The sequence below is a fragment of the Geotrypetes seraphini genome, chromosome 2 (assembly GCF_902459505.1).
Source record: "Geotrypetes seraphini chromosome 2, aGeoSer1.1, whole genome shotgun sequence".
Lineage (NCBI taxonomy): Eukaryota > Metazoa > Chordata > Amphibia > Gymnophiona > Dermophiidae > Geotrypetes > Geotrypetes seraphini.
Window position 1 is genome coordinate 364,428,172 of NC_047085.1, and position 25,426 is coordinate 364,453,597.

At 41.6% G+C, this 25,426-nt stretch overlaps 1 protein-coding gene across 1 annotated transcript; it reads right to left on the reverse strand.

Annotated features, from left to right (window-relative positions):
- Nucleotides 1–780: 780 nt before the first annotated feature.
- PPP1R17 (protein phosphatase 1 regulatory subunit 17) lies at nucleotides 781–24,549 on the reverse strand. Its single transcript, XM_033932039.1, has 5 exons — nucleotides 24,447–24,549; nucleotides 19,822–19,924; nucleotides 14,182–14,325; nucleotides 9,710–9,868; nucleotides 781–948 (listed from the first exon to the last, which is right to left on the reverse strand). Exons 2-5 carry the CDS (start codon nucleotides 19,898–19,900, stop codon nucleotides 869–871), a joined length of 462 nt encoding a protein of 153 aa, XP_033787930.1. The 5' UTR covers nucleotides 19,901–19,924; nucleotides 24,447–24,549; the 3' UTR covers nucleotides 781–868.
- Nucleotides 24,550–25,426: the final 877 nt, after the last annotated feature.

The window sequence follows — 25,426 nt, forward strand, 5'->3', positions numbered from 1 at the left end:
CCAAGGGGGACAGCTTTCTTATTGGGAGCTTTAGGACATGCCCCAGCCCACCCATAGTTCCATCCAGCCCTGCCCCTATCTTCTTCCATCCCTACCCATAACTCCACCCAGCTCCACCCGTAGCTCTGCCCCGGCACATCGCAACGGTAGCCCACAGCACTATCAATCATTTTCCATTCCAGCAGGAGACGCCTTTGTAAGAATCATCTCCTGCTGCCGCGGTACCAGTCCCACAGTTCTTATCATGAGTCTGGTCCTATGGCAGCAGGAAATGATGTTTTATTAAGGCATATCCTGCTACCAATTTCCTAGGAGTGTGTGAGATGAAAGCGGAAGACTTAGCACATCTGGGTCGTATGGCTTTTATCTGATGTCATTTCCTATGTCTCTATATTTCTAGGTAAACTCCATGTGGGACTTATATCATGGGACTGCAAACATAGTTTCCAAGGAATTTTGTGTTCAAAATGAGGACCACGGACACACACCAAGAAAGCATATTTAGGGCCCCTTTTATCAAACCGTGGGCCAGCAAGATAAATGCTCTGAATCTTACAGGAATAGAATGAGTGTCGGAGCGTTTGCTTCAGCAGCCTGTGGTAAAAAGCTATATTGCGGTTTGATAAAAGGGGCCCTTAGTGACGTGATAATGTGATCACTGTACATACTTTCTTTTCCCCAAACTAATGCTGCCCACTTTTGTTCAATGTAAGGTGGAAGGTATTAATCAGTCCATGTTTCTGCTGGTAAACATGTAAAATGTTTTATTAATGTCCCCTAAATAAGTAATTTAAAAGTAATTGTTTTTAAGGCATTGTGAACTGTCCCAGATGCTTTACAGTAGTCAACCATTCATTAAGAACAAAAGTTAAATAGGAATTTTTTCTCCATCTTTTTCTTCAACTTCCATGATTGCTGTCCTGTTTTCAACCTTAAGTAATCTGCCACCTAAAACAATGAAAAAATAATGAAAACCAAAAATAAAATTACATAAAGGTTAAATCACTTTGTAACACAAAGGTTAAATGACTTTGGAAGTAGTCTAGTAAGAGCTGCATGTCTGAGTTCTCCCCAAAGTGGCTCAATGATGTTGAGGTCAGGAGACTGTGATGGCCACTCCAGAACCTTCATGTTTTTCTGCTGCAGCCACTGAAGGGTTGACATGACCTTATGTTTTGGATCATTGCTGTATTGGAATGTCCAAGTGCACCCAATGTGCATTTTCCTGGCTGATGAATGCAAGTTCCCCAATATTTTCTGACAAGATGCTGCATTCATCCTGACAGAAATTTTGATAATATTCCCTGTACCACTGTAGCTCCCCACTCCCCACCTCACTCCAAAACAGCAGAGATCTACCTCCGTGCATCACGGCAGGATTGGTGTGCTTCTCTTCATAGGCCTTGTTGACTCATCTCCAAACATAGTGTTTATGGTTCTGACTATAAAATTCTATTTTGATCTCATCACTCAAAATTATTTTGTTCCAGAAGTTTTGAAGCTTTTCTAGGTGCTGTTTGGCATATTGTAAGTGGGCTGTTTTGTGTCCTGATTTATAAAGTTGAACTTCTTTTGCTCTCAGATCCTTTGATGGCTCTTTTGCTTCCCCCATGCTTCAGTAACCAGCAAGGTCAGTGTAGCCCTGGATGAAATGCACAAGGGTTTCTCTAGTGCTAAGAAACTCATTAACTATTTATACACAGACACTAATTACAATCAAGCAAGGCAAAGGTGTGGATATTTACCCTTCACAGCCATCTCAACCCTTATGTGTCAACTTGAGTGCAGGGATTAATGAATAGGCCAAGTAGGCACTTGCCTAGAACCCAAAATAGTCAGAGGGGCCCGCTGAAGGACGACTTACCAATATGGCAATTTTTTTCAGACGGCAACAGGCCCCACCCAACAACGATGCCAACTCCGGCCGCTTTCCCCCCCACTCCGGCATCGACAGATGGCAACGTGGACTTCCGCCGGCATCAAAGGCAATGCGGCCAAGGCAGCTCCAAGAAGGTCCCATGATGAATGCGTCTGCCGGTCCATCCCCCCCTCCTACGTCACTTACTTCTTCCAGCAGACGCAATCATCGTGGGATTTTCATGGAGCTGAGCTGGTCGCGTTGCCGTTGATGCTGGCGGAAGGCCATGTTGCAGTCCGTCGATGTCGGGGAGGGGTGTGCGGCCAGTGTTGTTGTCGTTGTCAGGTGGGGGCCCATTGCTGGGAGGGTGCGTTTCCATTGCCGTGTGGAAAGGGTGGTGTAGGGAGAGAAAGGGAGTAGATGCTGATGGAATTGGTATTCAGGAAAAGGGGGAAAACATAAGGGGGAAGGATACTGGATGGAATTGGGTTGAAGGGAAAGAAAGGGGGCAGATGTTGATGGAATAGGTGTGCAGGGAAAGGGGGAAAACATAAGGGGGAAGGATACTGGATGGAATTGGGTTGGAGGGAAAGAAAGGGGGCAGATGTTGATGGAATAGGTGTGCAGGGAACAGGGCCGCCATCAGAAATTTCTGGGCCCCTTACTAAGCAATCCTATTGGGCCCCCCATGCACCCCTTCCCTCCCTGAACCCCCCCTTTCTACCATGGGCCGCATACACACATACTTTTCTCTGACGCCACACTCTTTGACCAAAAGATTTGTAAGCCTGCAACCACGTCAAGGTAGACTCTTTCAGCAGGGCCCTAACCTAACCTAAACTAAACTAATCTATACCTATTTATTCTAAACTATATGTCTAATACTGAACTAATAACAAACTAACAAACATCTGCATAATAAATAACTAATAAATAATAGTGCTAGTAGCTATAATTCACTTTTGAATGTAAAATCTCAGTTAAGGATTTCTTTTGACCTTTGTAGGCCAGAAGTAGATCACAATTGCACAATATTTTTGTAACAAGTATTAAATGTGTTTTTATAAATACTGTAAGCTTAATAAATATATCAGAAAAAACTACACATCTGAGCGCATATCTGAACATACACATCTGTATGATCCCATCCTCCTCTGCTTGCCTATAGCTGCATCATGCATGTTAAAAATGTACGATATGTTGATATATGCACCTTCCTTCCTTCCCATCCATCCTCCTCAGCCTGTCCTTACACATCCACAGCTGCATGTTAATGATGATGTATATGTTATGATGAGCACATCATTAACATGCAGCTATGGATGAATATAAAAAAGAAACAATATTCTGTACAATTGTCAATTTATAAATCAGCGTCTTCTCCCCATTCTCTCTTCCCCATTTCCCTTCAGCGTCCTCAGCCCACTCTCTCTCCACTTTCCTTCAGCACACGCACATAAAAACAAGCAAGTAATTTATATCATTTTTATTCTATTCATTCATAGAAATTAAAGTCTAAATAATGCCAGTCACATAACAAAACATGATTTTACAAAAATAATTCCCTGCACAGTCAAGCCTTCAAGGATTACTAGATGTCTTTCAGCAGTTCCCCTCCCTCCCTCCCCCTTACCTTTGTGGCCAAGTCAAAAAATCTACCAACAATAAAATTTTAAAAACACAAAGCACGCTGTACGCAGAGAAAATGTTAATTATCATTTATATTCCGCGGGTTTTCAAAGAGGTCAAGGCAGATGACTTTATGCAATGTCACCTCAGTAACAACTATACAAAAATAGACAAATATTCCCCTCCCTTTTTACTAAAACGCGATAGCGGTTTTTAGCACAGGGAGCTGCGCTGAATGTCCCACGCTGCTCTCAATGCTCATAGGCTCCCTGCGCTAAAAAACGCTATTGCGGTTTAGTAAAAGGGGGCCATAGTGCAAAATATAGACAGCATATATAAATTCTCAAAGCAGACACATTTTGATCACTAAATTGAAAATAAAACCATTTTTCCTACCTTTGGTAATTTCATCAGTCTCTGGTTGCACTTTATTCTTCTGACTGGGCATCCAATATTTCTTATATTTCTTCCCTTCTTTCAACCTCCTGTATGCTTCCTCTCCTCCAGACCTCATTCCCTCCCTAAACTTTTTCTTTGTTTCACCCTGCCCCTTCTTTCTTTTTCTCTCTCTCCATACCCCCTTTCTCTCTGTATGTCTGGTTTTCTCTCTCTCACCCTGCCCCCTTCTTTCTCTCTCCACACCCTCTTTCGTTCTGTATGTCTGTCTTTCTCTCTCTCTCTTTCCGTGCCCCATTTTTCTTTGTTTCACCCTGCCCCCTTTCTTTCTTTCTGGCTTCCTGTCCCCCCTTTCTTTCTTTCTCCCTGCCCTCCCCTATGCCACCACCATTGGGAAAATGCTGCCACCGCCACTGGGGAATAGGCTGCCACTGCCGCCATCGGGAACAGGCCGGCGCCGAGTTCGCCCTGCTTCTCTTCCCCATGGGGCCGACCAACTCTCGCCACCCGACGTCAATTCTAACGTCGGAGAGGACGTTCTAGGCCAGCCAGGCAGCGATTGGCTGGCCCAGAACGTCCTCTCCGATGTCAGAATAGACGCGAGTGGCGAGAGTTGGCCGGCCCCACAGGGAAAAGCAGGGAGAACTTGGCGCCGGCCTGTTCCCGATGGCGGCGGTGGCACTCAAGTGGCTAAAGAGCCGCAGTTTGCCGGCCTAGGGAGAACACTGGAGGGTGGCCAGCTGTGCACCCCCTTGGGACGTAAACCCGGGGTGGGGCAGACCGCCCCCCCCACCCTGGTATGCCACTATCTGTACCTCACTCCCTCCCTATGACCAAAAATTCTCCTTTCTTCTATTCCCCATGTACACAACCATCTGTTTCCCTCCCTTCCTCTCTCCCAAGTCCATGCCTTCTGTGTCCAAAAACCCATTCCCTCCCCCACCTCAGCATCTCTTTCCCTCCCTTCCTCTCTCCCAAGTCCATGCCTTCTGTGTCCAAAAACCCATTCCCTCCCCCACCTCAGCATCTCTTTCCCTCCCTTCCTCTCTCCCAAGTTCATGCCTTGTGTCCAAAAACCCATTCCCTCCCTCACCTCAGCATCTCTTTTCCTCCCTTCCTCTCTCCCAAGTCCATGCCTTCTATGTCCAAAAACCCATTCCCTCCCCCACCTCAGCATCTCTTTCCCTCCCTTCCTCTCTCCCAAATTCATGCCTTGTGTCCAAAAACCCATTCCCTCCCCCACCTCAGCATCTCTTTTCCTTCCTTCCTCTCTCCCAAGTCCATGCCTTCTATGTCCAAAAACCCATTCCCTCCCCCACCTCAGCATCTCTTTCCCTCCCTTCCTTTCTCCCAAGTTCATGCCTTGTGTCCAAAACGCACTCCCTCCCCCCTTTTGTGTTCCGCGTTTGCCTCCCTGCCCATCTTTGCAACGTTCTCAGCAAAACGAAGTTCAAGCCGCGAGGCTTGTCTTCTGTTTCCTGTCTGCCCTGCCGCACACAAATAGCCGACCGGAAGTATTCTCCGACGTCAGCGCTGACGTCAACGGGCAGGCTTTGCTTAAGCCCTCCCTCCGACGTCAGCGCTGACATCGGGGAACACTTGCGATCGGCTATATGTGAGAGGCAGGGCAGGCAGGAACTGAAGACGAGCCTCGCGGCTCGAGATGTATTGAACTCCGCGGGTCCCCCGTCCAGCTTTCTCCTGTCCACATGGGGCGGACCGCCCCTCCCCCTAGACTGTGGCTTAGGACCCTGGGGGAGCCCGGGCCCCCTGTCAGCTCCGGGCCCCTGAATGCAGGACTGGTGGTACTGCCCTGATGGTGGCCCTGGCAGGGAAAGGGGGGAAACATAAGGGGGAAGGATACTGGATGGAATTGGGTTGGAGGGAAAGAAAGGGGGCTGATGCTGATGGAAGTGGGGGGAAGCGAGAGGAGAGAGTGAAATGCCAGACCATGGGGGTGTGGGAGAGGGAAGGGAAGAAGAGGAGAGGAGAGAGATGCCAGACCATTGTAGGAGGGAATGGAAGAAGATGGATGCAAAACCAATGGGGGTGAAGGGAAAGATGGAAGGGGGAGGCATACAGTTTCTGGAAGTGGCACAGAAGGACAGAAGATGAAAGGAAGAGAGTGATAAGAAGATGAGGAGAGCAGAAACCAGAGAAGACAAAGGTAGAAAAAAATTTTCTATTTATTTATTTTTTTGCTATAGGGGACATGCATTGCTGTGTCTGTGGTGTTGCATTGTATGCAGAGTCCAGCTTCTTGGTGGGTTGTTGTTTTTTTTTTTTTTTGTAATCATTTTGATTAGAAAGGGTACAACAGGGTAATAGGAGCAACAATGATACCATAAGCTCAAATACAAGAAATCAATAGAATTACACAAAAATATATGCACTCTCCACAAAGAGCTACCAGGATGGGACAGGTACATCAGAGCAATAGCACAACAAAGGAAAAGAAAAGAAAACCAGCCCCTCCCCCCAGCGAGCTAAGGCGAGGAAACAGTTTTGTGACAACTGGTGGTTTTATTTAACCTTTGTCTATTTTATCCCCCCCTTTTACAAAACTGTAGAGCATTTTTTTAGTGATGGCCGTGGCTAAAAAACATATTCAGTTTTGTAAAAGGGGGAGAGGTTAGTTTGTGATTGCATATTCCATACTAGGCAAAGGTGTTTTCTGTGTTCTGTTTCTATGAAAGACATGTTTTTTTGTTAGCATTGACTAGCCTTGTTTGGCAAAATGCATCAGGCATGATTCTCGGGAGCACCTTGAATTAACCTGATTTGAATCTCCTTATTTTCTGCCAATCTTCTTTTGTTTCATGTTGGATTCTTTGGTGGACTGCATGCCTTGTTGTTTCGTTGCAAGTTAACATGCAAAGAGTGGAATGTACTAGAGGAGTTACAGATTTGGTTGTTTATTAATACATATGAGTTACAGTTGGTTGATGTAGAGTGAGTCAGTTGAGAGGTGTTGTAAACATGGTTATTAATATAGACTTATATTTCAGATAGTATTACTGCTTTACAAATATTTGGGTAAGTAGGGCAAATAGGTGGAAAGGGAAGGAAGGGGGATTTGTTCAGAGATGTTTAGGTATTGCATAGAAGAAAAACTGTGCACTGGTATGCTAATCTTTGTTTGTTTTGAATTTTTTTAAAAAGGAAATACAAGTGGAAATAAAGAAGTAAATAAGAAAACAGATAAATGGGGCGGGGCATGGGCAGGGCAGGGCCAGGGAGGTCCAGTGTACTTGTGTGCCTAGGGGCCCTCGAAGAATTAATCCTGCCCTGCTTGAGTGTATATTATCAGCCCAAATGTTCAAGAATATGTAGACTTTTGATCAGGGCAATCTGTGTGAGTTCAGTTATCATTAGGATTACTAAAGGACACACACAATTCTATGATGATAGAGAGCTTCACCTGACCAATATTCCTAATTTAAAGAACGGTGCTTTGCAAGATCACTCATGTTTTCCACAAATGGTACACATCTTACAAATTCTGCCAGGGATATGTAAACATGAGCATAACTTTTGAACTAACTACCACACTAGTGTCAAAATTCAAAATGATGCCCATTCACTTTGGAAGGTTAATTTTTTGGTACGTTCTGTAGGGGTGTTTTAGACAAAAGGTTTATGCCTTTCAGCGAGCCGGAGGAGGATGAAGTATTGATAAAGTGGGGAATACAAGGTGGGAAACTATGCTTTGGGGTGGAGGATTTAGTGCCCCAGGTAGAGTGAATGTGGGACGTTTTATCTCTTTAAGCATTTTTGGAGACAAATTAGCCTGCTAGTGCTCTCAGGCAGTGGCATAGCAAGAAAAGGAGGCGCCCGGGGAGGGGGGGGGAGGTGCCTAGCATCGCTAAGCCATGCACTCCCCCTCCCATACTCTTTCCTACTGTGCCTGTCCTCCTGCTCATTCCCCACCATGTGCACTGCTCCAATCTCGGTACCTCTTGAAATCTTAGCTGGCAGCAGCGAGCAGCATCTCCAACTTGCTGCTCTCATTGACCTAGGCTTTCCCTCTGATGTCATTTCCTGGTCCTATCTTTTGAGGTAGAGATACATTTTAGAGATTTAATACAGATTGCGAGCTTTAGCGCAATCTGCTTTACTATTTCTCTTGTAAATATCCGTGAGTCACAGTGCATGCATTTGTCTGCAGTGCAGCTCATTCATAATGAAGTTTTAATGCAAATCAGAGACAAATTTGACTTACCATCTATACCTGAATATAGACCAAGATTTTTTGGCCAAACAAATGGAAAATAGGGGTTTCAGTTTATATTTGAGTCATTCAGCTGTTCACCCCCGTCCCTCTCCCTGACCTGTTGCAGGCATTCTCCAGGCTTGCCTTGAGCTCTGGTGGTCCAGCAGTGAACTTAGGCAGGAACAATCCTCCTACGCTCCTGCACTGTGCAGAGCTGCTAAAGGAACTCAAAGCAGCCATTTCCTATAGCGGCTCTGCATGGGGCAGGAGTGTAGGAGGATCACTCCTGCCCCAGTTCACCACTGGACCACCAGGTAAGCCTCATCAGATGTGGGAGGCAGGAGGGTGGTGAGGTGGTGCAGAGCCAGCCTGGACACGATACGGGTGAAGGTCTCTCCTGTCCTAGCTCATTACTGGATCACCAGGGCTCAGGGCTGGCCCAGGGGAGACCTGCAATTGATTCGGAAGGGGGCAGGGGGTACAGAACCAGCCGGGACAGGACACAGGAGAGGTCACGCCTGTCCTGGCTCATCACTGGACCACCAATACTCTCTGTATATACTTAAATAAACCATTTTTCCCCTTTTTTGGGAGAAAAAAGGTTACATCATTTTATATTTGGATCAGTCTATATTCAAGTATATACAGTACATACTCCTTCGTTCTCTTTTCAAAGAAGAGGCAAAAAAGATTGACCTAGTGCTCCTTTTATTGAGCTGCAGTAAGCAAAGGTGAATGCTTACTGTAACTTAAAATGGCTTACTGTTCATGTGCAAATGACGCAATGCAAAATATTTTTAAATTTATCTGGAAGGGGGCATGCCTGGGGGTAGAGAGAAGGTGTTTTTGTGCTAATCAGTTGGTATATCTACATTGCCAAGTGCTAACTGACTGGCGCAGTACTGGTGAATAACCCCTTAGGCCCTGATTCTATAAACAGCGCCAAAGTGCACAATTGTAAATCATCCGCTAGGTGCTGTTTATAGAATCACACCTAAAGGTAGAGCAACAATGGTGATAAAATAGGCTTGAGAATGAAAAACAGTACTGAGAGGATTCATAAGGTCCTTAACGCACAGTAAAGAAAGATGTAAGGGCATGCCAAGGCCACTTTCTACCATAGCTTAGTACAAGGAGCCCTTAATGTTTGCAAAAGTTTCCTGTGAAAGAGATGAAATAAACATCATACCACTTTATGTTTTATTCAAATTTGATATACCGCTGAATCTTACAAAGTTCTCAGTGGTTTACATATTTTTTTACAGGTACTTCAAGCATTTTTCCTTTCACTTTCATTTTCACTTTCTCAGGCTAAAGCTTTCTATCTCAGCTTTTTTGTTTTTATTTCAGAGGACAATAATACAGCCTCAAATTTGAGCCCATCCATAGACGCTACATAAATATCAGATATTTATTTAAAAAATTAAAGATAGGCTACTTCCCTTCAATGCTATGAAAGAACCACTGGGGAAATCTTTAGATCTGGTCACAGTAAAGAGCAGAGCAACCAACTCAGTGCAATGGATCATCAGCATGAGGGATAAAGCCACTTAAAAAAATACTGAAAAGATAAGTTCTAAGCTAAAATTATACCATTTTTTCTGCTTTGTTACCTGATATAAGTGGTGGTAGGTGTAATGCAGGTGTGTCCTTTCTCCTGGGCTTTTTCAGCATCTCCTCAGTGCTCTGAGAAGCTGGACTTGCTTTGTCCTTCTGTGGATTCCTTTGTGTATCACAAATTTTAGTTAGCCGTTCAGAGTCAGGAAATGTACCTGTATGAAAAGAGTACATGTCATCTAAAGAAATAATATAAACATGGACTCAGGGAGGTTGATGGCAGAGAAGAGTGAATTTATAATTATGACAGACATGGTAGAATCATTATTGGTTGATGAGAGGCATATGTTTAACCAAGAGCAACTTAGCACCTCTTGGGAACCAAGGAACAGCGAAGACCTTCATCTGACCAATTATAGAAGCGATCTTCCTGCATCATGAAGGAACTTGAGACGAGGACGTCATGGACCATTGTCCTTCCCAGAGACTCAAGGACTCTCTCTTTTTATGTTGTTTATTTGTCTGTGTTGTCAGTCTCTCATTACAGCTCCTACGAGACTGCCAGAGAGTTCATCCATGAATCAGAGATGACAAGACCAGCCAGAAGTCATCGTCAAGCTTCAATAACTTATGGACTTTGACAGGATTGTGTGGTATTATTAAGTTTAAATAGCAATAGTGGTATCTACTGATACCAGGCTAGGAGTTTTATACCACCATTTTATGTAGGCATTTACTCAGTTTCTTGTATAAGAACTAGTATAAGTGTTTATGCTAAGATGTATGAGTAAAGTGAGCTTTATGGACTTAAATCCCTAGAGAGCTATGCTTCTCTCAGAAATCTAGGCTGCAACCACAGAGCTGAAGCCCACTCTCCTCTTGTTCAGTCTGAGAGAGAACATTTGCCATATTTGTAAGTCAGCATGGCTGTATGAGAACCTGAGTTTAGCATTGTTCTCCCACAAAGTTTTCACCCTTTATTTCTAACAATCTAACACAGTTTAGCTTTATATCTAAGTCTAGAGAACAGTGTTATTTCTACAAGGTGTGGACACACTCCCAGCTCACTTTTTGGGTAGGGACAGCTGGTGAAGTGAGAAGATTCTGTGACTGAGTTGAACTGCCTTGACATCATCAATTGTGATTGATTATTCTTTCCTTCATGTTATTAAGAGTTAACTGAATAGGAGCCTCTTACAATTGCCAATATAACTCAGAGTGAGTTTAATAGAGTTTGGCCATTTAGCGGATTCTTGCTATCAGTACAAAGCCTGAGGAGACTTCAGTGTGAGGAAATCTACAAAGACTGTACAGTAAAGCTGTGGCTGTATAGTGAGCTATAGTCAGCACAGCATACCTATCATGAAACAACTTTGAAGAAAATGGCCTTTACTTTCATATTAGAAACAGAGATACAGAGAAACATGATGGAAGATAAAGGCTAAATGGCCTATCTACTCTGCCCATCTATAATAACCTTTAGCTCTTCCTTTCTCTAAGAGATCCCATGTGCCTATTCCATGCTTTCTTGAATTCAGACACAGTTCTTGTTTCCACACCTCTTCCGGGATACTGTTCCATGCAACTACCACCCTTTCTGTAAAAAAGTATTTCTTTAGATTGCTCAACCAATGGAAACGATTCCGCCAGGCCCAGAAAGCAGGCGTGGTCAATTGCATCCATACACAGAATAATTTTCTTACTGAGCACAGCAGCTATCTAAATCAACATCTGATGTCCCCTATTAGATATACAAAAAGATTCGTAACAATCCAAAAGGAACCCCACTGGGGACATCGGAAGAGATTACCCAAAGAGATGCTTTAAAAATCTAAGGATAGCCCTCCAAAAGCCTTTACCTTCGGGCAAGCCCAAAAAGCATGAAAAAATGAGTTAACACCCTGTTGGCATTTAGGGCAAAGTGGAGAAGGGGACCCCCCCTCCCCCCATGCCTTATGTTCTTGCTCCTGAGAAAAATAAGTAAAATAAACCACCAGATACTGGCATTCCCGAGTTTTAGCACTGAGAGATATACTCAAGACACGGTTAATAAGAGTAGAAAAATCCAGAGCCTTAACAAGTATACCCAGGTCAATCCCCCAACGCTGACCCAAAGCCTCGTAAGACCTAGAAGGGTACAAAGTACTCATAGCTCCACGCAATGCAGACGCCAATAGCCCTCTATCCAGGAACCGTTCAACAAATAAATGTAGCTTACGGCCCATCTGAAACTTCAGGCCATTTGGCAATAATGAACCCACATAATGTTGGATCTGTTTATAAAGCAAATATATTTTTCTCTGTTTTAAAAGTGTTTCCATTAATTTGCTTACCACAGAAGTCAGACTTACTGACCTGTAATTCCCTACTTCTACTTTTATATAGAGGGGCCACATCTGCCCTTCTCCAGTCCTCCGGTACCACTCAAAACTCTAGAGAAGCATTGAAAAGGTCAGTCAGCACCCTTGAATGTACACCATCTGGCCCCATCACTTTGTCTACCTTTAATTCAGGTAGCTCCTCATGAATACAATCCATCAGTGTCTACCACTCCTCCATCCCTATTTGATCCCAGAACTTCAGCCGTGAACACAGAACAGAAATATTTAAGTAAATCAGCCTTTTCTTTCTCAGCTTCTACATATTTCTCCCCTTCATTTTTGAGTCTTACAATGCCTCTTTTGTACTTCTTCCTATCACTGATATATCTAAAAAATGTCTTGTCTCCCTGTTTTACCATGTCAGCTATTTTTTCTTCCATTTGTATCTTTGCTTTCCTAACTACGGTACTCAACCAGCCTCTCAACTTTCCAGATATTTTTGCATGTTTTCCTCTTTTTGCGATTTTTTTTGTAGTTTATGAAAGCGAACCTCTTATTCTTTACCTTCTCAGCTACTACTTTTGAGAACCAAGGCAGCCTTCTTTTCCTCTTACTTTTACTTACTTGCCTCACATAAAAGTTTGTCACCTTTACAATAACTCCTTTCAGTTTTGTCTATTGCATTTCTACTCCTTCCAGATATTACCATCCAGACAACAATTTCTTGACGTAATCCCCCATTCAAACAAAATTTGTCTGTTTTTAAGTCTAAATTTTCCATTCTGGTGGGAAACTCTATGTATGTACTATAGATATGAAAAAATTCTAGCAGAACATAAGAGCGCTACCTGGAAATTTAAAGAACTCTGGGGTCCAATAGATGATATTGTAACACACGTTCAAGGTAACTGAAGTTGTAATAAATTAATCTACTGTATTTTATCAGATCTATTATTACAAGTTATACTTCCAGTAAAGGGAGGGAGGGTGGACGGGAGGGATTATAAGATAGAAGGTTTGTCCTAATCAATTTATTTGATTAGTTTATTGTAATTGATTGCACTTTCTGTATGTATGTTTTTCAAAATTAATAAAAATAAAATTTTCAAAAAAAATAAAGTTTATAGGTTTTTGGGAAAAGATTCCTTCCTATATTCATCTTATTGGAGGGATTTTAATATGATCTTTAACATATAACGCTACTCCTCCTCCTTTTCTTCCTGTCTTTCCTAAACAAATTATAGCCCGGTATAATTACATCCCAGTCATGGTTCTTTGTGAACCATGTCTCTGTGATCGCCACTATGTCCAACTCATCATCTTCCATCGCAGCTTCTAGATCCAGAATCTTGTTTCACATACTTTGAGCATTAGTATATACTGCTTTCCAGACATTGCCCCCTTTTCCCATCCATGTAGAGAAGGAGGGAAAAGTGCTGGACTCAGGAGTGGAAAGGAGGAAGGTAGAGATGCTGGATAACAAGAGGGAAGGAGAGAAGAGAGAGATAGAGAAAGAGAGAGAGATGTTGGACTGTAGAATTGCGGATAATCAGTCAAGATAGGCGGCTGAAATGTAGGCCTGGAAAACCCTGGCCTACATTTCAGCTTCCTATCTTTGCCGCTAGACCGCAGCAGCCATAAGCTGATCTTGGCAGTGGAATTTATCCCGATCAGGTAAGCTGGCAGGGCTCCCTGAGGAGTCCTGTTGGCTCAGCTAATTGGGGGGTTGGGGGAGGGGGGAATTCACCTGCCACAATCAGCTGAGCCGGATATGGCAGACAGAGGATCCCCTAATCGGGAGGAGGGATGCCCACTCCCTTCTGCCTGACACTCAAAATCCTTCCAACTCTGATAGGCAGGAAGGATGCCTCCGCCCTCCCCCGAACTCCTACTTTGGCGTTACACGGCTTAAAGCGTCTACCTAGCTGCAATTATAGCTGCCTTTTATTTAGGAGTTGGTAGGTGCTTCAACACTGATGTTTTTTGCCATTTCTGACGCTGGTTATAGAATTTTCCCCATACTGTCTTGTTTGTTATCAATCTTTTTCTGGTTTGTTACTTTGTATAGCGCCATTAAAAACTTTATTGGGGAAAAAAGTGGTTCTACAAACCAGAATGTTCATTATCCAATCCATGTCACAATTTTACAAGTCATTTTACACTGCAAACTCATCATTTAATAGCATACAGACTAAACTCTTGCTCACTTGGTATAAAAGGGGGCACAGGCAAAGCAGGTGTGTCTTTCCTCTTAGGTTTCTTCAGCTCCTGGTCGGTGTTCTGAATATTTTTGCTTGTTCTTTGATTTTTTTTAACGTCACAATTTTTTGTTAGCTGTTCAGAGAGATCATCTGCACAAAACAAACAAACAAAACATAAAAAATTAGCCATCCCTCTCTGTGGATAAAAATACATACACTGATCACAGCATGTACAAATGTATACAGGGCCGGATTTTCCTATAGGCTAACTAGGCTTCAGCCTAGGACCTCAAGATCAAGAGGAGCCTACATTCAAATTGTTAGCAAAATTAAAATTACACTATTCTAAAAACAGTGAACACTAAAACACTGAACCGAAAATAAGGAGAAATTCTACGCATATGACTAATAAACAAACATAAAAATGTATCGGTTAAGATCAACGCGTTCGGCTCATTGGGTCTGTTCGTTTGTATACTAGATTGCACCAAAGTATAGTTCATACGTTCACTGATTGCTATGGCAAATATTGACGTGCCTTTTGCTACTAAGCTCTGGCTTGTTCTTGCATCAATAAAGTGCAGATTGGTGTAGATTGGAACAGACAAACGAACAGACCTATTGATATCCCGACGTTCGGTTATATTCGTGTTACTTCGATAATATGAAGCACGTGTTAATGTTATTAGAAAAGATTCTTATTTTAGGATTGCATACACGATCATTTGATTCTCGCCTTTTGAGTTCAATAGGTTCAATACTTTAGTGAAGTGTTTATAGACTACTGAAAAAAAATTTTCTGACAATATCTTCATTTTGCGGAATTCTAAGTAAGTTCTTAACATATGTTTTAATTTGCAGACTTGTATCAAATAATATTCAAAGAAAATATTCAAGTGGCCTTCCCCAATGTGGAATCAATCTTACGGCTGTTTCTCAGTTTAATAGTCACTAATTGTACTGGAGAAAGGTCATTTTCAAGACTTAAAAATATCAAAAATCAATTAAGAAGCACAATGACCCAGACGAGGTTGTCTTCATTGAGTATTTTGTATATCGAAAATAAGACCTTCAGAAAAATAGATTTTGATGAACTTATAGAAGAATTCTGTGTGAAAAAGTTTAGAAAGAAATTCTTCTAATCTACTATTTCGTTTTAAATGTATACTTGGATTGAATTAGTTCTTAAATAAAATAACTATTAACATAAAATTTAATATGATATACAATTTGATATTTTCTTTTTTGTGATCTGGATTTTGTTTGAATAAAGTTCCATTTTTGGTTTAGTTTAAGACTTAAAATTCATAATAATTCATACTTAAACTTTAAATGCGAATTATTATGAAATAAATTTATCTGAATTGAATTTGGTTTAATCTTCAATGTATTGAATATATTTAATTTAATTTGATAGAAAATATGATAATTTTTATTGCGTATTTTATTTTTGTAGTCAAAGATTTTGATTATTTGAATTTTGTTTCTTTGTAAATGTTGTGTGTTATGTTTGATTAGTTATTGTTACAAGTACTATATATGGTGCTGAGAATAAATGTCCAAATAAGTGTTCTTGACTTTTTTTTATTTATTATCCGTGTCACATTTTTTATAAAGGTTAGTACCAATAACAACATGTTTCATTTAACAAATTGATATATATCACAGTAATGATGTATTTTATTATCTCTCATGTAATTTACAAACTTAAAAATGGGAGGTGAAAGGGCCTCATAAGTGGAATAGCCTAGGGCCTCTTTTCATCTAAATCCGGCCCTGAATGTATATATCGAAGCTAAAGCTCCTTTCCCATGGGGATAATGCCCCTGTTTACCTTCAAACCTCACAGCCTCTCTCAAAATAGCCTTTCCTGAATTTTTCTCTGGATAACATGTAGGCCAAAAGAAGACTAAAGAGTCCATCTCATTCATATAAGCAGAATGCCAGAACTTCCCCCAGCTCACCTCCTCCCTTCCTGTGACTTCAGCAGTCTTTCCACTGGCTGAATTCTTCCTCTAATCATTGTTGCTAGCAATGAAGGAAGCAAACAAGATGAGTTAACTCGGGAGGAGGAAGGAATTTGTCGACAGTGCCATCTTTTCATGATATATATATATATCTGGACTCTATCGGTCATGGGTCCCTCCATTTGGAATAACTGACGCTAATTGGAAGTAATTAAAAGTTACACGCACATACCAGAGGATGGAAAGGAAGCATCTTAAAGCCTTCCTATATGAGGGCCGATTAGATTGAAAGCTCTGTCAAGCAGGGATTGTCTCTTACATGTCCAGCAACATTATAGAAATGCTAAGTAATAGTAGTAATAGTGGTAGAAGAAAAGTCAGTAAACCTTTATTAAGGTGAACCTGGGGAAAACCACTTCTTATTTCTGGGTTTGGTAGCATGGAAACTTGTTACTTTTTGGGATCCTTCCAGGCCCTTGTGACTTGGTCTGGCCACTGTTGAAAACAGGATGCTAGGCATGATGAACCATTGGTCTGAACCAGGGTGGCTGTTCTCACATTCTTGTGAGAATTAGAAGGGCTGCAATTCGGAAACTAAGGGCTAGATTCACTAACCTCCGTTAGGGTTCCCAATCCATGGCTGATCTGTGCAGGCCTGATGATTTTACCAGAAAAAATTTAAATGAGGGCGATCGGAAGAACGCTCCCCTCTGACCGCATGGATTACTAGTGCGTAATCCTGACGCATGTGCAGACCATCTGTAGATGGTCTGCATATGCATCTAAAAGCCGTCTAGAGCCGCAACTTTTTTTTTTTTTACTTTTACTAACCCAGTGAGCCTGTGGTTTTAACCAGGAGAGATTCGGGGCAAGAGCAGGGTGGCAAGTCGGGGCAGCAGGCAGGAGAGATTCGGGGCAGAGCACGAGATTGGGCAGGCAGGAGATCGGGGCTGAGACAGGGCAGGAGAATGGGGCAGAGAGCAGATCGAGGCAGGCAGGAAACCGGGTCTGAGTCAGGGCAGCAGATCGGGGCAGAGAAGCAGGGCAGAAGGCAGGGTGGCAGTCGGAAAGGATCTCAGCAACTGGTTCTCAGCAGTTGCTTCTTGTGTTGATTGGCCAGCCCAGTCGGTTTGCAAGATTTCTGTAGTGAATCATATCCCTGCATGCATGGATCGGAATCGGATCGGAGGAGAGGTAAGTGAATCGGGCCGGAGTAAAATCGGGTCGCAAACTGGTCGATGCATGATCGGTTTGCTTAGTGAATCTAGCTCTAAGGAGACTTTTTACTAAGCTATGGTAAGTGCTAGCACGCATTATAGCAGCGTAAAATGGCTTACCATGGGATGTGAGCTGTCATCCTGCTTTAATATGCTAACTGACGTGTGCTACTTGGGTGCCAAAAGATGTTTTTTAAATTTTTGTTGGAGGGTGCATGCCGTGTGGCCGTTTCTGCGCTAATCAGTTACCACATCCACATTATCATGTGCTAACTGGTTAATTCAGGATTATCATGCAAGCCCTTACCACCTACAAAATAGGTATCAGTAAGTACCCACTTGGTAATGACCACACACGGCCCACAACGAAACAGGAGATACTACCTTCCTAAAGTAGAAAGCAAGAAGATAGCAAAGGTGACCTAAAGTGCTCAGTTTCTTTATTATATCAAGCAAGACTCGACACGTATGTGTTTCAGCCAATGGCCTGCTTCAAGAGTCTAAAAATAAGTAACATAAATAAATTTAAGCCCCCCCCCCCTCCTTTTACAAAACCGTAGTGTGGTTTTTAGCGCCGGCCAAAGCGGTAACAGCTCCGACGCTCATAGGAAGTCTATGAGCATCAGAGCTGTTACTACCACAGCCGATGCTATAAACTGCGCTATGCTTTTATAAAAAGGTGTGTGGAGGGGGGGTGTTAAAGTGTTTATTTTTTTATGTTTGTTAAGTTATTTTATCAATATATGAAAACATATATACCATTCTATTATAATAAATGAAAACAAAAGATTAAAAAGATTAAAAATATGTTATTTGTTATGAATGATCAGGTGTAATAAGATGTAATCAAATTTATCCCTTCTTTTACAAACGCATAGCGTGGGTTTTAGCACCGGCAGTGACGGTAACTGTTTTGATGCTCATAGGAATTCTATGAGCGTCAGAGCAATTACCGCTGCTGCCGGCACTAAAACTCGCGCTATGCTTCGTAAAAGAGGGGGGAGGGGGGTTAAATAAGACACATAACGGATACCTTTTGGTGCATGCCTTTAAGTATGGCAATAAGTTAATTAATTTACTGTATTTATTATAAAAAAAATTATAAAATCAGAAACATATATAACACTGATACTGAGACATTAAAATATGTAAAACATTATTATTACATGTTCAAAATAGAGAGTTGCACGGGGACAGAAATCCCACCCATCCCCGCCAGGATCCTCTCCGTCCCCACCCGTCCCCATCAGGATCCTCTCCATCCCCACCCATCCCCGCAAGGAATTACCTCCATCCCCGCCCGTCTCCATAAAAAGCAGCAATTACTTCTGACAGGATCATCAATTCCAGTTTCTTTTGTGTTTGCGCTGCTGTTTTCCTTGTGGAATCTCTTTGGTGGAACCCTTTTTTGTTTTCTGTTCAGGTAATTAACTTATAAACCCCCTCTTTTACTAAGGCTGACGTGTCCATTATATTATATGAACGAACCCTGCTTCCAAAGCCTTCCATCCCCGTGGGAGTCCCATTGGCTAGAGGGGGGTCCCCGTGAGAGTCCCATGGGCCAGAGGGGGGTCCCCGTGGGAGTCCTGTGGGTTAGGGGGGATTCCCACGAGACCCCCGTGGGATTCCCGCGATCCCCGTTCCCGTGCAGACCTCTAGTTCAAAAACATAAAAATTGTATGTAAAATAATTTACTATGAACAGGATCACAAGGTTTCAAATGAAAAAAAAATCTATTTTTGTGTGTGTTTGTTTATTGAAACTTGATTTAAGATTAATTTAACTGGTTAGTTCAGGACTACCACGCAAGCCCTTGCCACCTACATAGTAGGTATCAGTAAATACCCAAACGGTAATTTTTTGTAATGGCCACACACGAATAGCAACATTAGTGAAGGTCATTAATTCAATATTAGGCAAACTGGCCATTTGTCTGGTGCATTAAAAATGGCCTTAGCTTACAGGAAAAACCCGAATAAGGGTGCACTAAAAGTTTAGTAAAAGGTTACCGGTTTGTAATTAATTGCACTTTAGATTGAGACATACAAAAGGGTTGCATGGAAAGCTGTTAGCTAGAAGCTCATGGCGAAGCAAACCCTTAGAGCTGTAACTACAGCATGCGACCAGCACCTCAGTGCCTTGCCTCATCTTTGGAAACAGAAAAGGTTGCTGTGTTCCTGACAAAAAGGCTAAACTAGAGGGACCAGTATATGACAATATTTACGGTGGACATCCAGGAAACTCAAAAGATTGTGGGGTCGATAGGATAAATCTGGGACCCTCCTGCTCTAGATTTTCAGCACTTATATTTTGACCCTTGCACTTTGCTCGACCAGCTGTCACCAGATTTGTCAGCAGATGGAAAAGTTTAGAAGATTTCAGCATGGGCAAATATCTAAAGATAAATTGGACAGTACCTGAGAATGATTCAGCCTCTACTACGGGATCAAAATCATATTTACCTAAAAGGCTACTGTGCTGGTCTGGTTTATCCAATCTGTCTTCTGGGGGGTCCACTGGCTGCACATATTCTGTGGACATCACTGAAGAAGGGTGTTCTTAAAGCTGCAAAAAGAATGTGTGTGTTGGAAAAAATATATATTATTATAATATGTTAAAAATGTAAATAATGGCTATGTGCCAGTTTCAAGCTCTTGAAGGGATCATTGTATTACAAATACAATTACATATTATTCAGAGGTGTATTTTTCATATTTTTAAATTCATTTTCTATATTAAAGCATTCTGCTAGAAATGTTTAGCTAAGGTGACTCTAATAGCTGCCTGAAAAAAACCTGATACAGAGAGAAATTTTATAAATGTTCAAATAAGGAGGTGTGGCCAGTATTTTACTTCATTTTTGTTGGGCCTGTTTAATTTTGCTATTTTTTTTTTCCTGCTTTTAGTTTTAGGATTTTTCTTTGGGGTTCTTTGATATTAAAGTTTTCCCTTCTGTTGTGCCTTTTACGCACCTATAGTATTGAATTTATTATATTATTTTTTCCCTCTTCCTTCTCTTTATATAGGCAAATGTAAGTAATTATTTCTTTCATAGGTACTATAGTTGGATTGCAAGCCTGTTAGGACAGAGGGAAATTCAAAGTACCTGATTAGACTTTTGGCCATTACTTAGGTCAATTTAATTGTTTTGTAAACTGCTTCGAATTCTGTGAGAGATTTAGCAGCTTATAAGACACCACATTAATCCCCCCTTTTAAAAAACAGTAGTGCAGCTTTTAGCGTTGGCCATGGCAGTAACAGCTCCAATGTTCATAGGAATTCCTATGAGCATCGGAGCTGTTACCGCCGTGGCTGGCACTAAAAACCATGCTGCAGTTTTATAAAAGGGGGGGAGGGTTAAATTAAATTATTCCTTATACTGAATATAGTAGCTTTTCAATATTTTCTTAGCCCCTCTCTTAACTCTAGGCCAATCCATTGGTTTTACAACATTTGCCTATGCGGATGATGTCCAGTTAGTACATCCAATAGATTTAAACAACCCGAATGACATTACCATCATTAATGAAAAATTAGAAAAGATTAATTCTTGGCTTGATGCACATATGCTCTCCTAGAATATAAATAAATCAAAACTAATGGTTTTCCCTTTCAAAGACGGCCTTTCTCTACTAACCCCCCCTAAACTCAAAAATCTCCCTGTCAAAGTAGTACCTTCTCTAAAATTATTGGGAGTCACCTTTGATTGTAAATGTACCTATCATTTACATATTAGTACAGTGGTCCAACATTGCTTTTATCGGTTATGTATGATTAAAGCTTTAGCAAAACTGTTGGAGCCCACGTCCCTGAATATTTTAATTCATTCACTTGTTATCTCTTGCATAGATTACTGCAATGCCCTCCTTAAAGGCATTACTAAAAAGGAAATAAAAAAGGCTTCAAATGGTTCAAAACACTGCAGTAAAAATTCTATTTAATGCAAAAAAATATGACCATGCCACTCCTCTTTTATATAAAGCTCATTGGTTACCAATAGAGCATAGGATCACCTACAAAATTCTACTATTAACCTTTAAAACTAAAGAAAGTAACGAGCAAGAATTCATTAACAATTTACTTATCCCCTATAATCAAACTAGGACCCTATGATTTTCTGCTCATACTCTTCTTACTGTTCCCTCTTTGAAACATATTAGTACAATGAGGATGACAATTTTTTCCATTAACGCCCCTTTTCTTTGGAATAGTCTCCCTAACTATCTGCGGAAAAATACACTTGTCAATTTTAAGGTGAAGCTAAAGACATTTCTTTTCCTTTACACCTTTGAAACTTAAACTGTCCTTTTAAGGACGACTTAGATTTAAGAAAGATTTCTACTCACAGTTCCCCTTCCTCTTGTTCTTATCCTTAAGTGTTCTTTTTCTTTCTATCAATTGTAGTTCCATCCCTTCTTCTCTTTCGTTCCCTTTTGTCTTTGTTTTTAACATTGTCCTTTCCCTCGATTCGTTTTTTATTATATTGTATTTTAATTGGCTTATTTTAATTGGCTTATTTTTATGACATTATTGTACATCGCCTAGAAGGCTCAATTGGGTGGTATAATAAATTTTAAATAAACTTGAAGCTTGAAACTAGCTCGTCAAACATTGGGAGCTCAAATTGGTATTAATTGGTAATAATTATGATCTGGTATGCCCCCAAATCTATGCCAGCGTGACTAACTTTTCTGGTGCACAACTCGAAAGGTGGTGCGGCTGTGGAAGTGGCATGGGTGGGACAGGGGTGTTCCACAAATTTTGGCATAGTATTATAGAATATCGGGGTTACATGCTCAATTTGCACACCAGGATTTACACCAGGTTTCAGCAGGCATAAGTCCTCAGGCCCAAAATTAGTCTTGGGAAACTGCACTAAACACTGTTCTATAAAGGGCGCTCTGCTCAGATCACTCGCTATGGAACAGTACTTAGCACAGGTTTTTCCTGGCGCCTTATTTTCAGCACCGATCACTGAATCTGGCTCTTTATGTCAGAAAAGCAACAGCTTTTAAAAGGAAAAAGTACCCACATGCTTTCTGTTATAAATTCAGACCTAGATTCTATAAATAATGCCTAAAGTTAAACGTGTAAACGAAGTGCCTAACCCATCTATGCACCTAACTTAATTATTTAAAAAGTTTAAGCAGTGCTGGCAATTGGCAAAATTTACAACGTGTAATTGATGTTGATTGTACTTAATTGGATGGTAGGCACCTATCTTGGCATCTATCAGAAATTAGACCTTGATAAGGGGGTGGATCTTGGGTATGTCTTACTTATTTTGGACTTTTGGATCTTCAGTCAGCAGCCCTGTAAAATCTTAATATGGCATTATTATTTTATTTAGGAGTGAATATTATCTTATATGCTTTGCTGTTTGTGAGGGTTAGGTCTATTCTATTTAATAATGGAGTTCTTTTAATTTAAGCCACTTGGACCAGTAAAATGAACGAGCGGTATAACAAGATTAATAAATCATAAACCATATAGGCATCTCTTTTGGAGTTAGGTGCCAGTATTTTGTCCAAGAAACCCCTATCACTCTCCAAGCACATCTCACAATTAGTCTCTTCATCCTTCTACTACTTCCGCCAGCTCCGAAAGATAAGAAACTATTCACGGAATAAGACTTCACCCAACTACTCTATATCTTTGTCCTTACATGCCTGCATCACTTCAAGGCTTTATTCAATGGTCTTACAGCTAAAAAAACACCAAACAACTACAGCGAGTTCAAAATGCAGCCATAAGACTACTGGAAAACTGACAAAACCATGACCCAGTCTCTCCAGCAATGATATCATCCCACTGACTGCCCATAACCAAACGCTGCATTTTCAAAGGTCTAGTGTTGGCATATAAATCACTCTACAACAATGGTCTCAAACTCAAACCCTTTGCAGGGCCACATTTTGGATTTGTAGGTACTTGGAAAGCCGCAGAAAAAATAGTTAATGTCTTATTAAAGAAATGACAACTTTGCATGAGGTAAAACTCGTTATAGTTGTAATATAGTTTATAAATATTTCCTTAATTGCTTCTGATAATTTCAGCTATGCACAGCTGAAAGCAGTGCAACATGCAGAAAGTGAAAAACTATCAAAGTATCAACTGCAAGAGACAAGATTTTGGACCAACTATTTTGAGGCCCTCAGTATTATAAAGAATGATTCTTTATGGAAAACTGGTGTCTTAAGTCTCAGGCGGTTGCGTCCGCAATCACCTTCAGCTCTCACCTCCTCCAGCACTGGACACACGAACAAGCTGCACTGCCTCCAATGATTACGTTACATTCTGGAACATTGCCCGCCTCACTGCTGTAACCTCACGCAAGCGCTGGCCTGCATCTACACGCGATTGGACTCACAATCGCTTACAGACGCAGGCAAGCGCTTGCGTGAGGTTACAGTGACCGCCAAAGGCGACCGTCAGACACTTACCCCCTCTTCTACGAAACAGCGCTAGCAGTTTCTAGCGTGGGGTGCTGCGCTGAATGGCCCGCGCTGCTCCCAACACTCATAGTAACATAATAACATAGTAGATGATGGCAGGTAAAGACCCGAGTGGTCCATCCAGTCTGCCCAACCTGATTCAATTTAAATTTTTTTTTTTTTTTTTCTTCTTAGCTATTTCTGGGCAAGAATCCAGAGCTCTACCCGGTACTGTGCTTGGGTTCCTACTGCTGAAATCTCCGTTAAAACCTATTCTAGCCCGTCTACACCCTCCCAGCCATTGAAGCCCTCCACAGCCCATCCTCCACCAAGTGGCCATATACATATATATGGCCATATATATATATACATATATATACATATATATGGCCATAGAGTTCCTATGAGTGTCGGGAGCAGCGCGGCTCCCTGCACTAGAAACTGCTAGCGCCATTTCGTAGAAGAGGGGGTTAAGGCACAAGTTTTCCATAAAGAATCATTCTTTATAACACACAGGGCCTCAAAATAGTACCTGTTTGAGACCACTGCCCTAGACTGTCTCTGTATCTGAATCCTGCAGAAGGTGCTCTAAAGTCACTGAGCTTTTTCCTTCTTCCAGCTGAAGCATTCACGCAGAAGGCAGAGGAACTTACCCGGGCAAAGGAGAAGGATGCAATGGGCAATCCGCGTGTGCTAGAGCCAGACCTCTCTCCTCTGCTGCTGCTCTGTGATCCAGCACGCCTCATCCAGGGAGCAGCAGCAGCAGATTGCCATGGTAATCCTTTGTTTCTGAGTTAAGTAGTTCTAGGAAGCACACAGGCGCACACACGCACACACAGACAAACCTTTAACCCTGATGCTTACCAACTAGCATGTAATATGAGGAGATGATGCTTGCTGCCTTTTTGCATTATCACTGGAACCGGCATATTAACAGTAATTGGGGCGGGGGGAGGGAGGGAGACCAGAATATTTTCACAAAATCTAAGTTAAAGAAAGAAAAAGCCAAGAAACCTATTTTTTTTAAAAGGGCCGAGAATATCCTTTATTGTGAAATAAATTATATTTCTTAAATCAAAAGTTAGAAAAGACAAATGCCAAAGAAGGTGTACGTTTCAAAAAGAAAGATAACCGACATGAGAACGTGATCTGTCATTCATTGGGTATCAAAGAAACATATTGCTATACAGTGCTGAAATAAAACATGCCTAAGAACATGACAAGTTGATAAAGGACTTGTGGATAAAACATTACAGACAGCTTACAATAGGCATAAAGCTACATGGGGTTAAAGTGCAAAAATCATTGCTAAACCTCCTGCTGGATCATCTTTTGCAGGTTCTGTTGCCATGGGAAGGGGTAAAACGTGGACCTCGCGGATCTAAACCCGTTCGGCCTTAAAAATCTGAGGTCCATGTCGGTCCTGTCCCTGCCGCTTGTAGTTTCTGTCGCTGACAGACCTTGATGAGATTTGAGCGCTGACAGATCCGTCTCAGCATAGGGAGGGAAAAGTGTTAGGATCCGTCAGCGCTAAAAATCTCTTCGAGGTCTGTCAGAGCCAGAGACTAGTGCTGGAGTTCGGAGACTTCTTTTCCATAACACACGTCCAAAACCTATGTCCCTGCTCTCTTGG

Excerpts from the sequence above, each read along its gene's own strand:
- PPP1R17 (XM_033932039.1), bottom strand. The coding sequence starts at position 19,900 with ATGTCCACAGAATATGTGCAGCCAGTGGACCCCCCAGAAGACAGATTG. Across the intron at positions 14,326-19,821 it reads CCAGCACAGTAGCCTTTTAG|ATGATCTCTCTGAACAGCTA; the intron begins GTAAATATGATT and ends TGTTTTGTGCAG. Across the intron at positions 949-9,709 it reads CCTACCACCACTTATATCAG|GTGGCAGATTACTTAAGGTT; the intron begins GTAACAAAGCAG and ends TCATTGTTTTAG.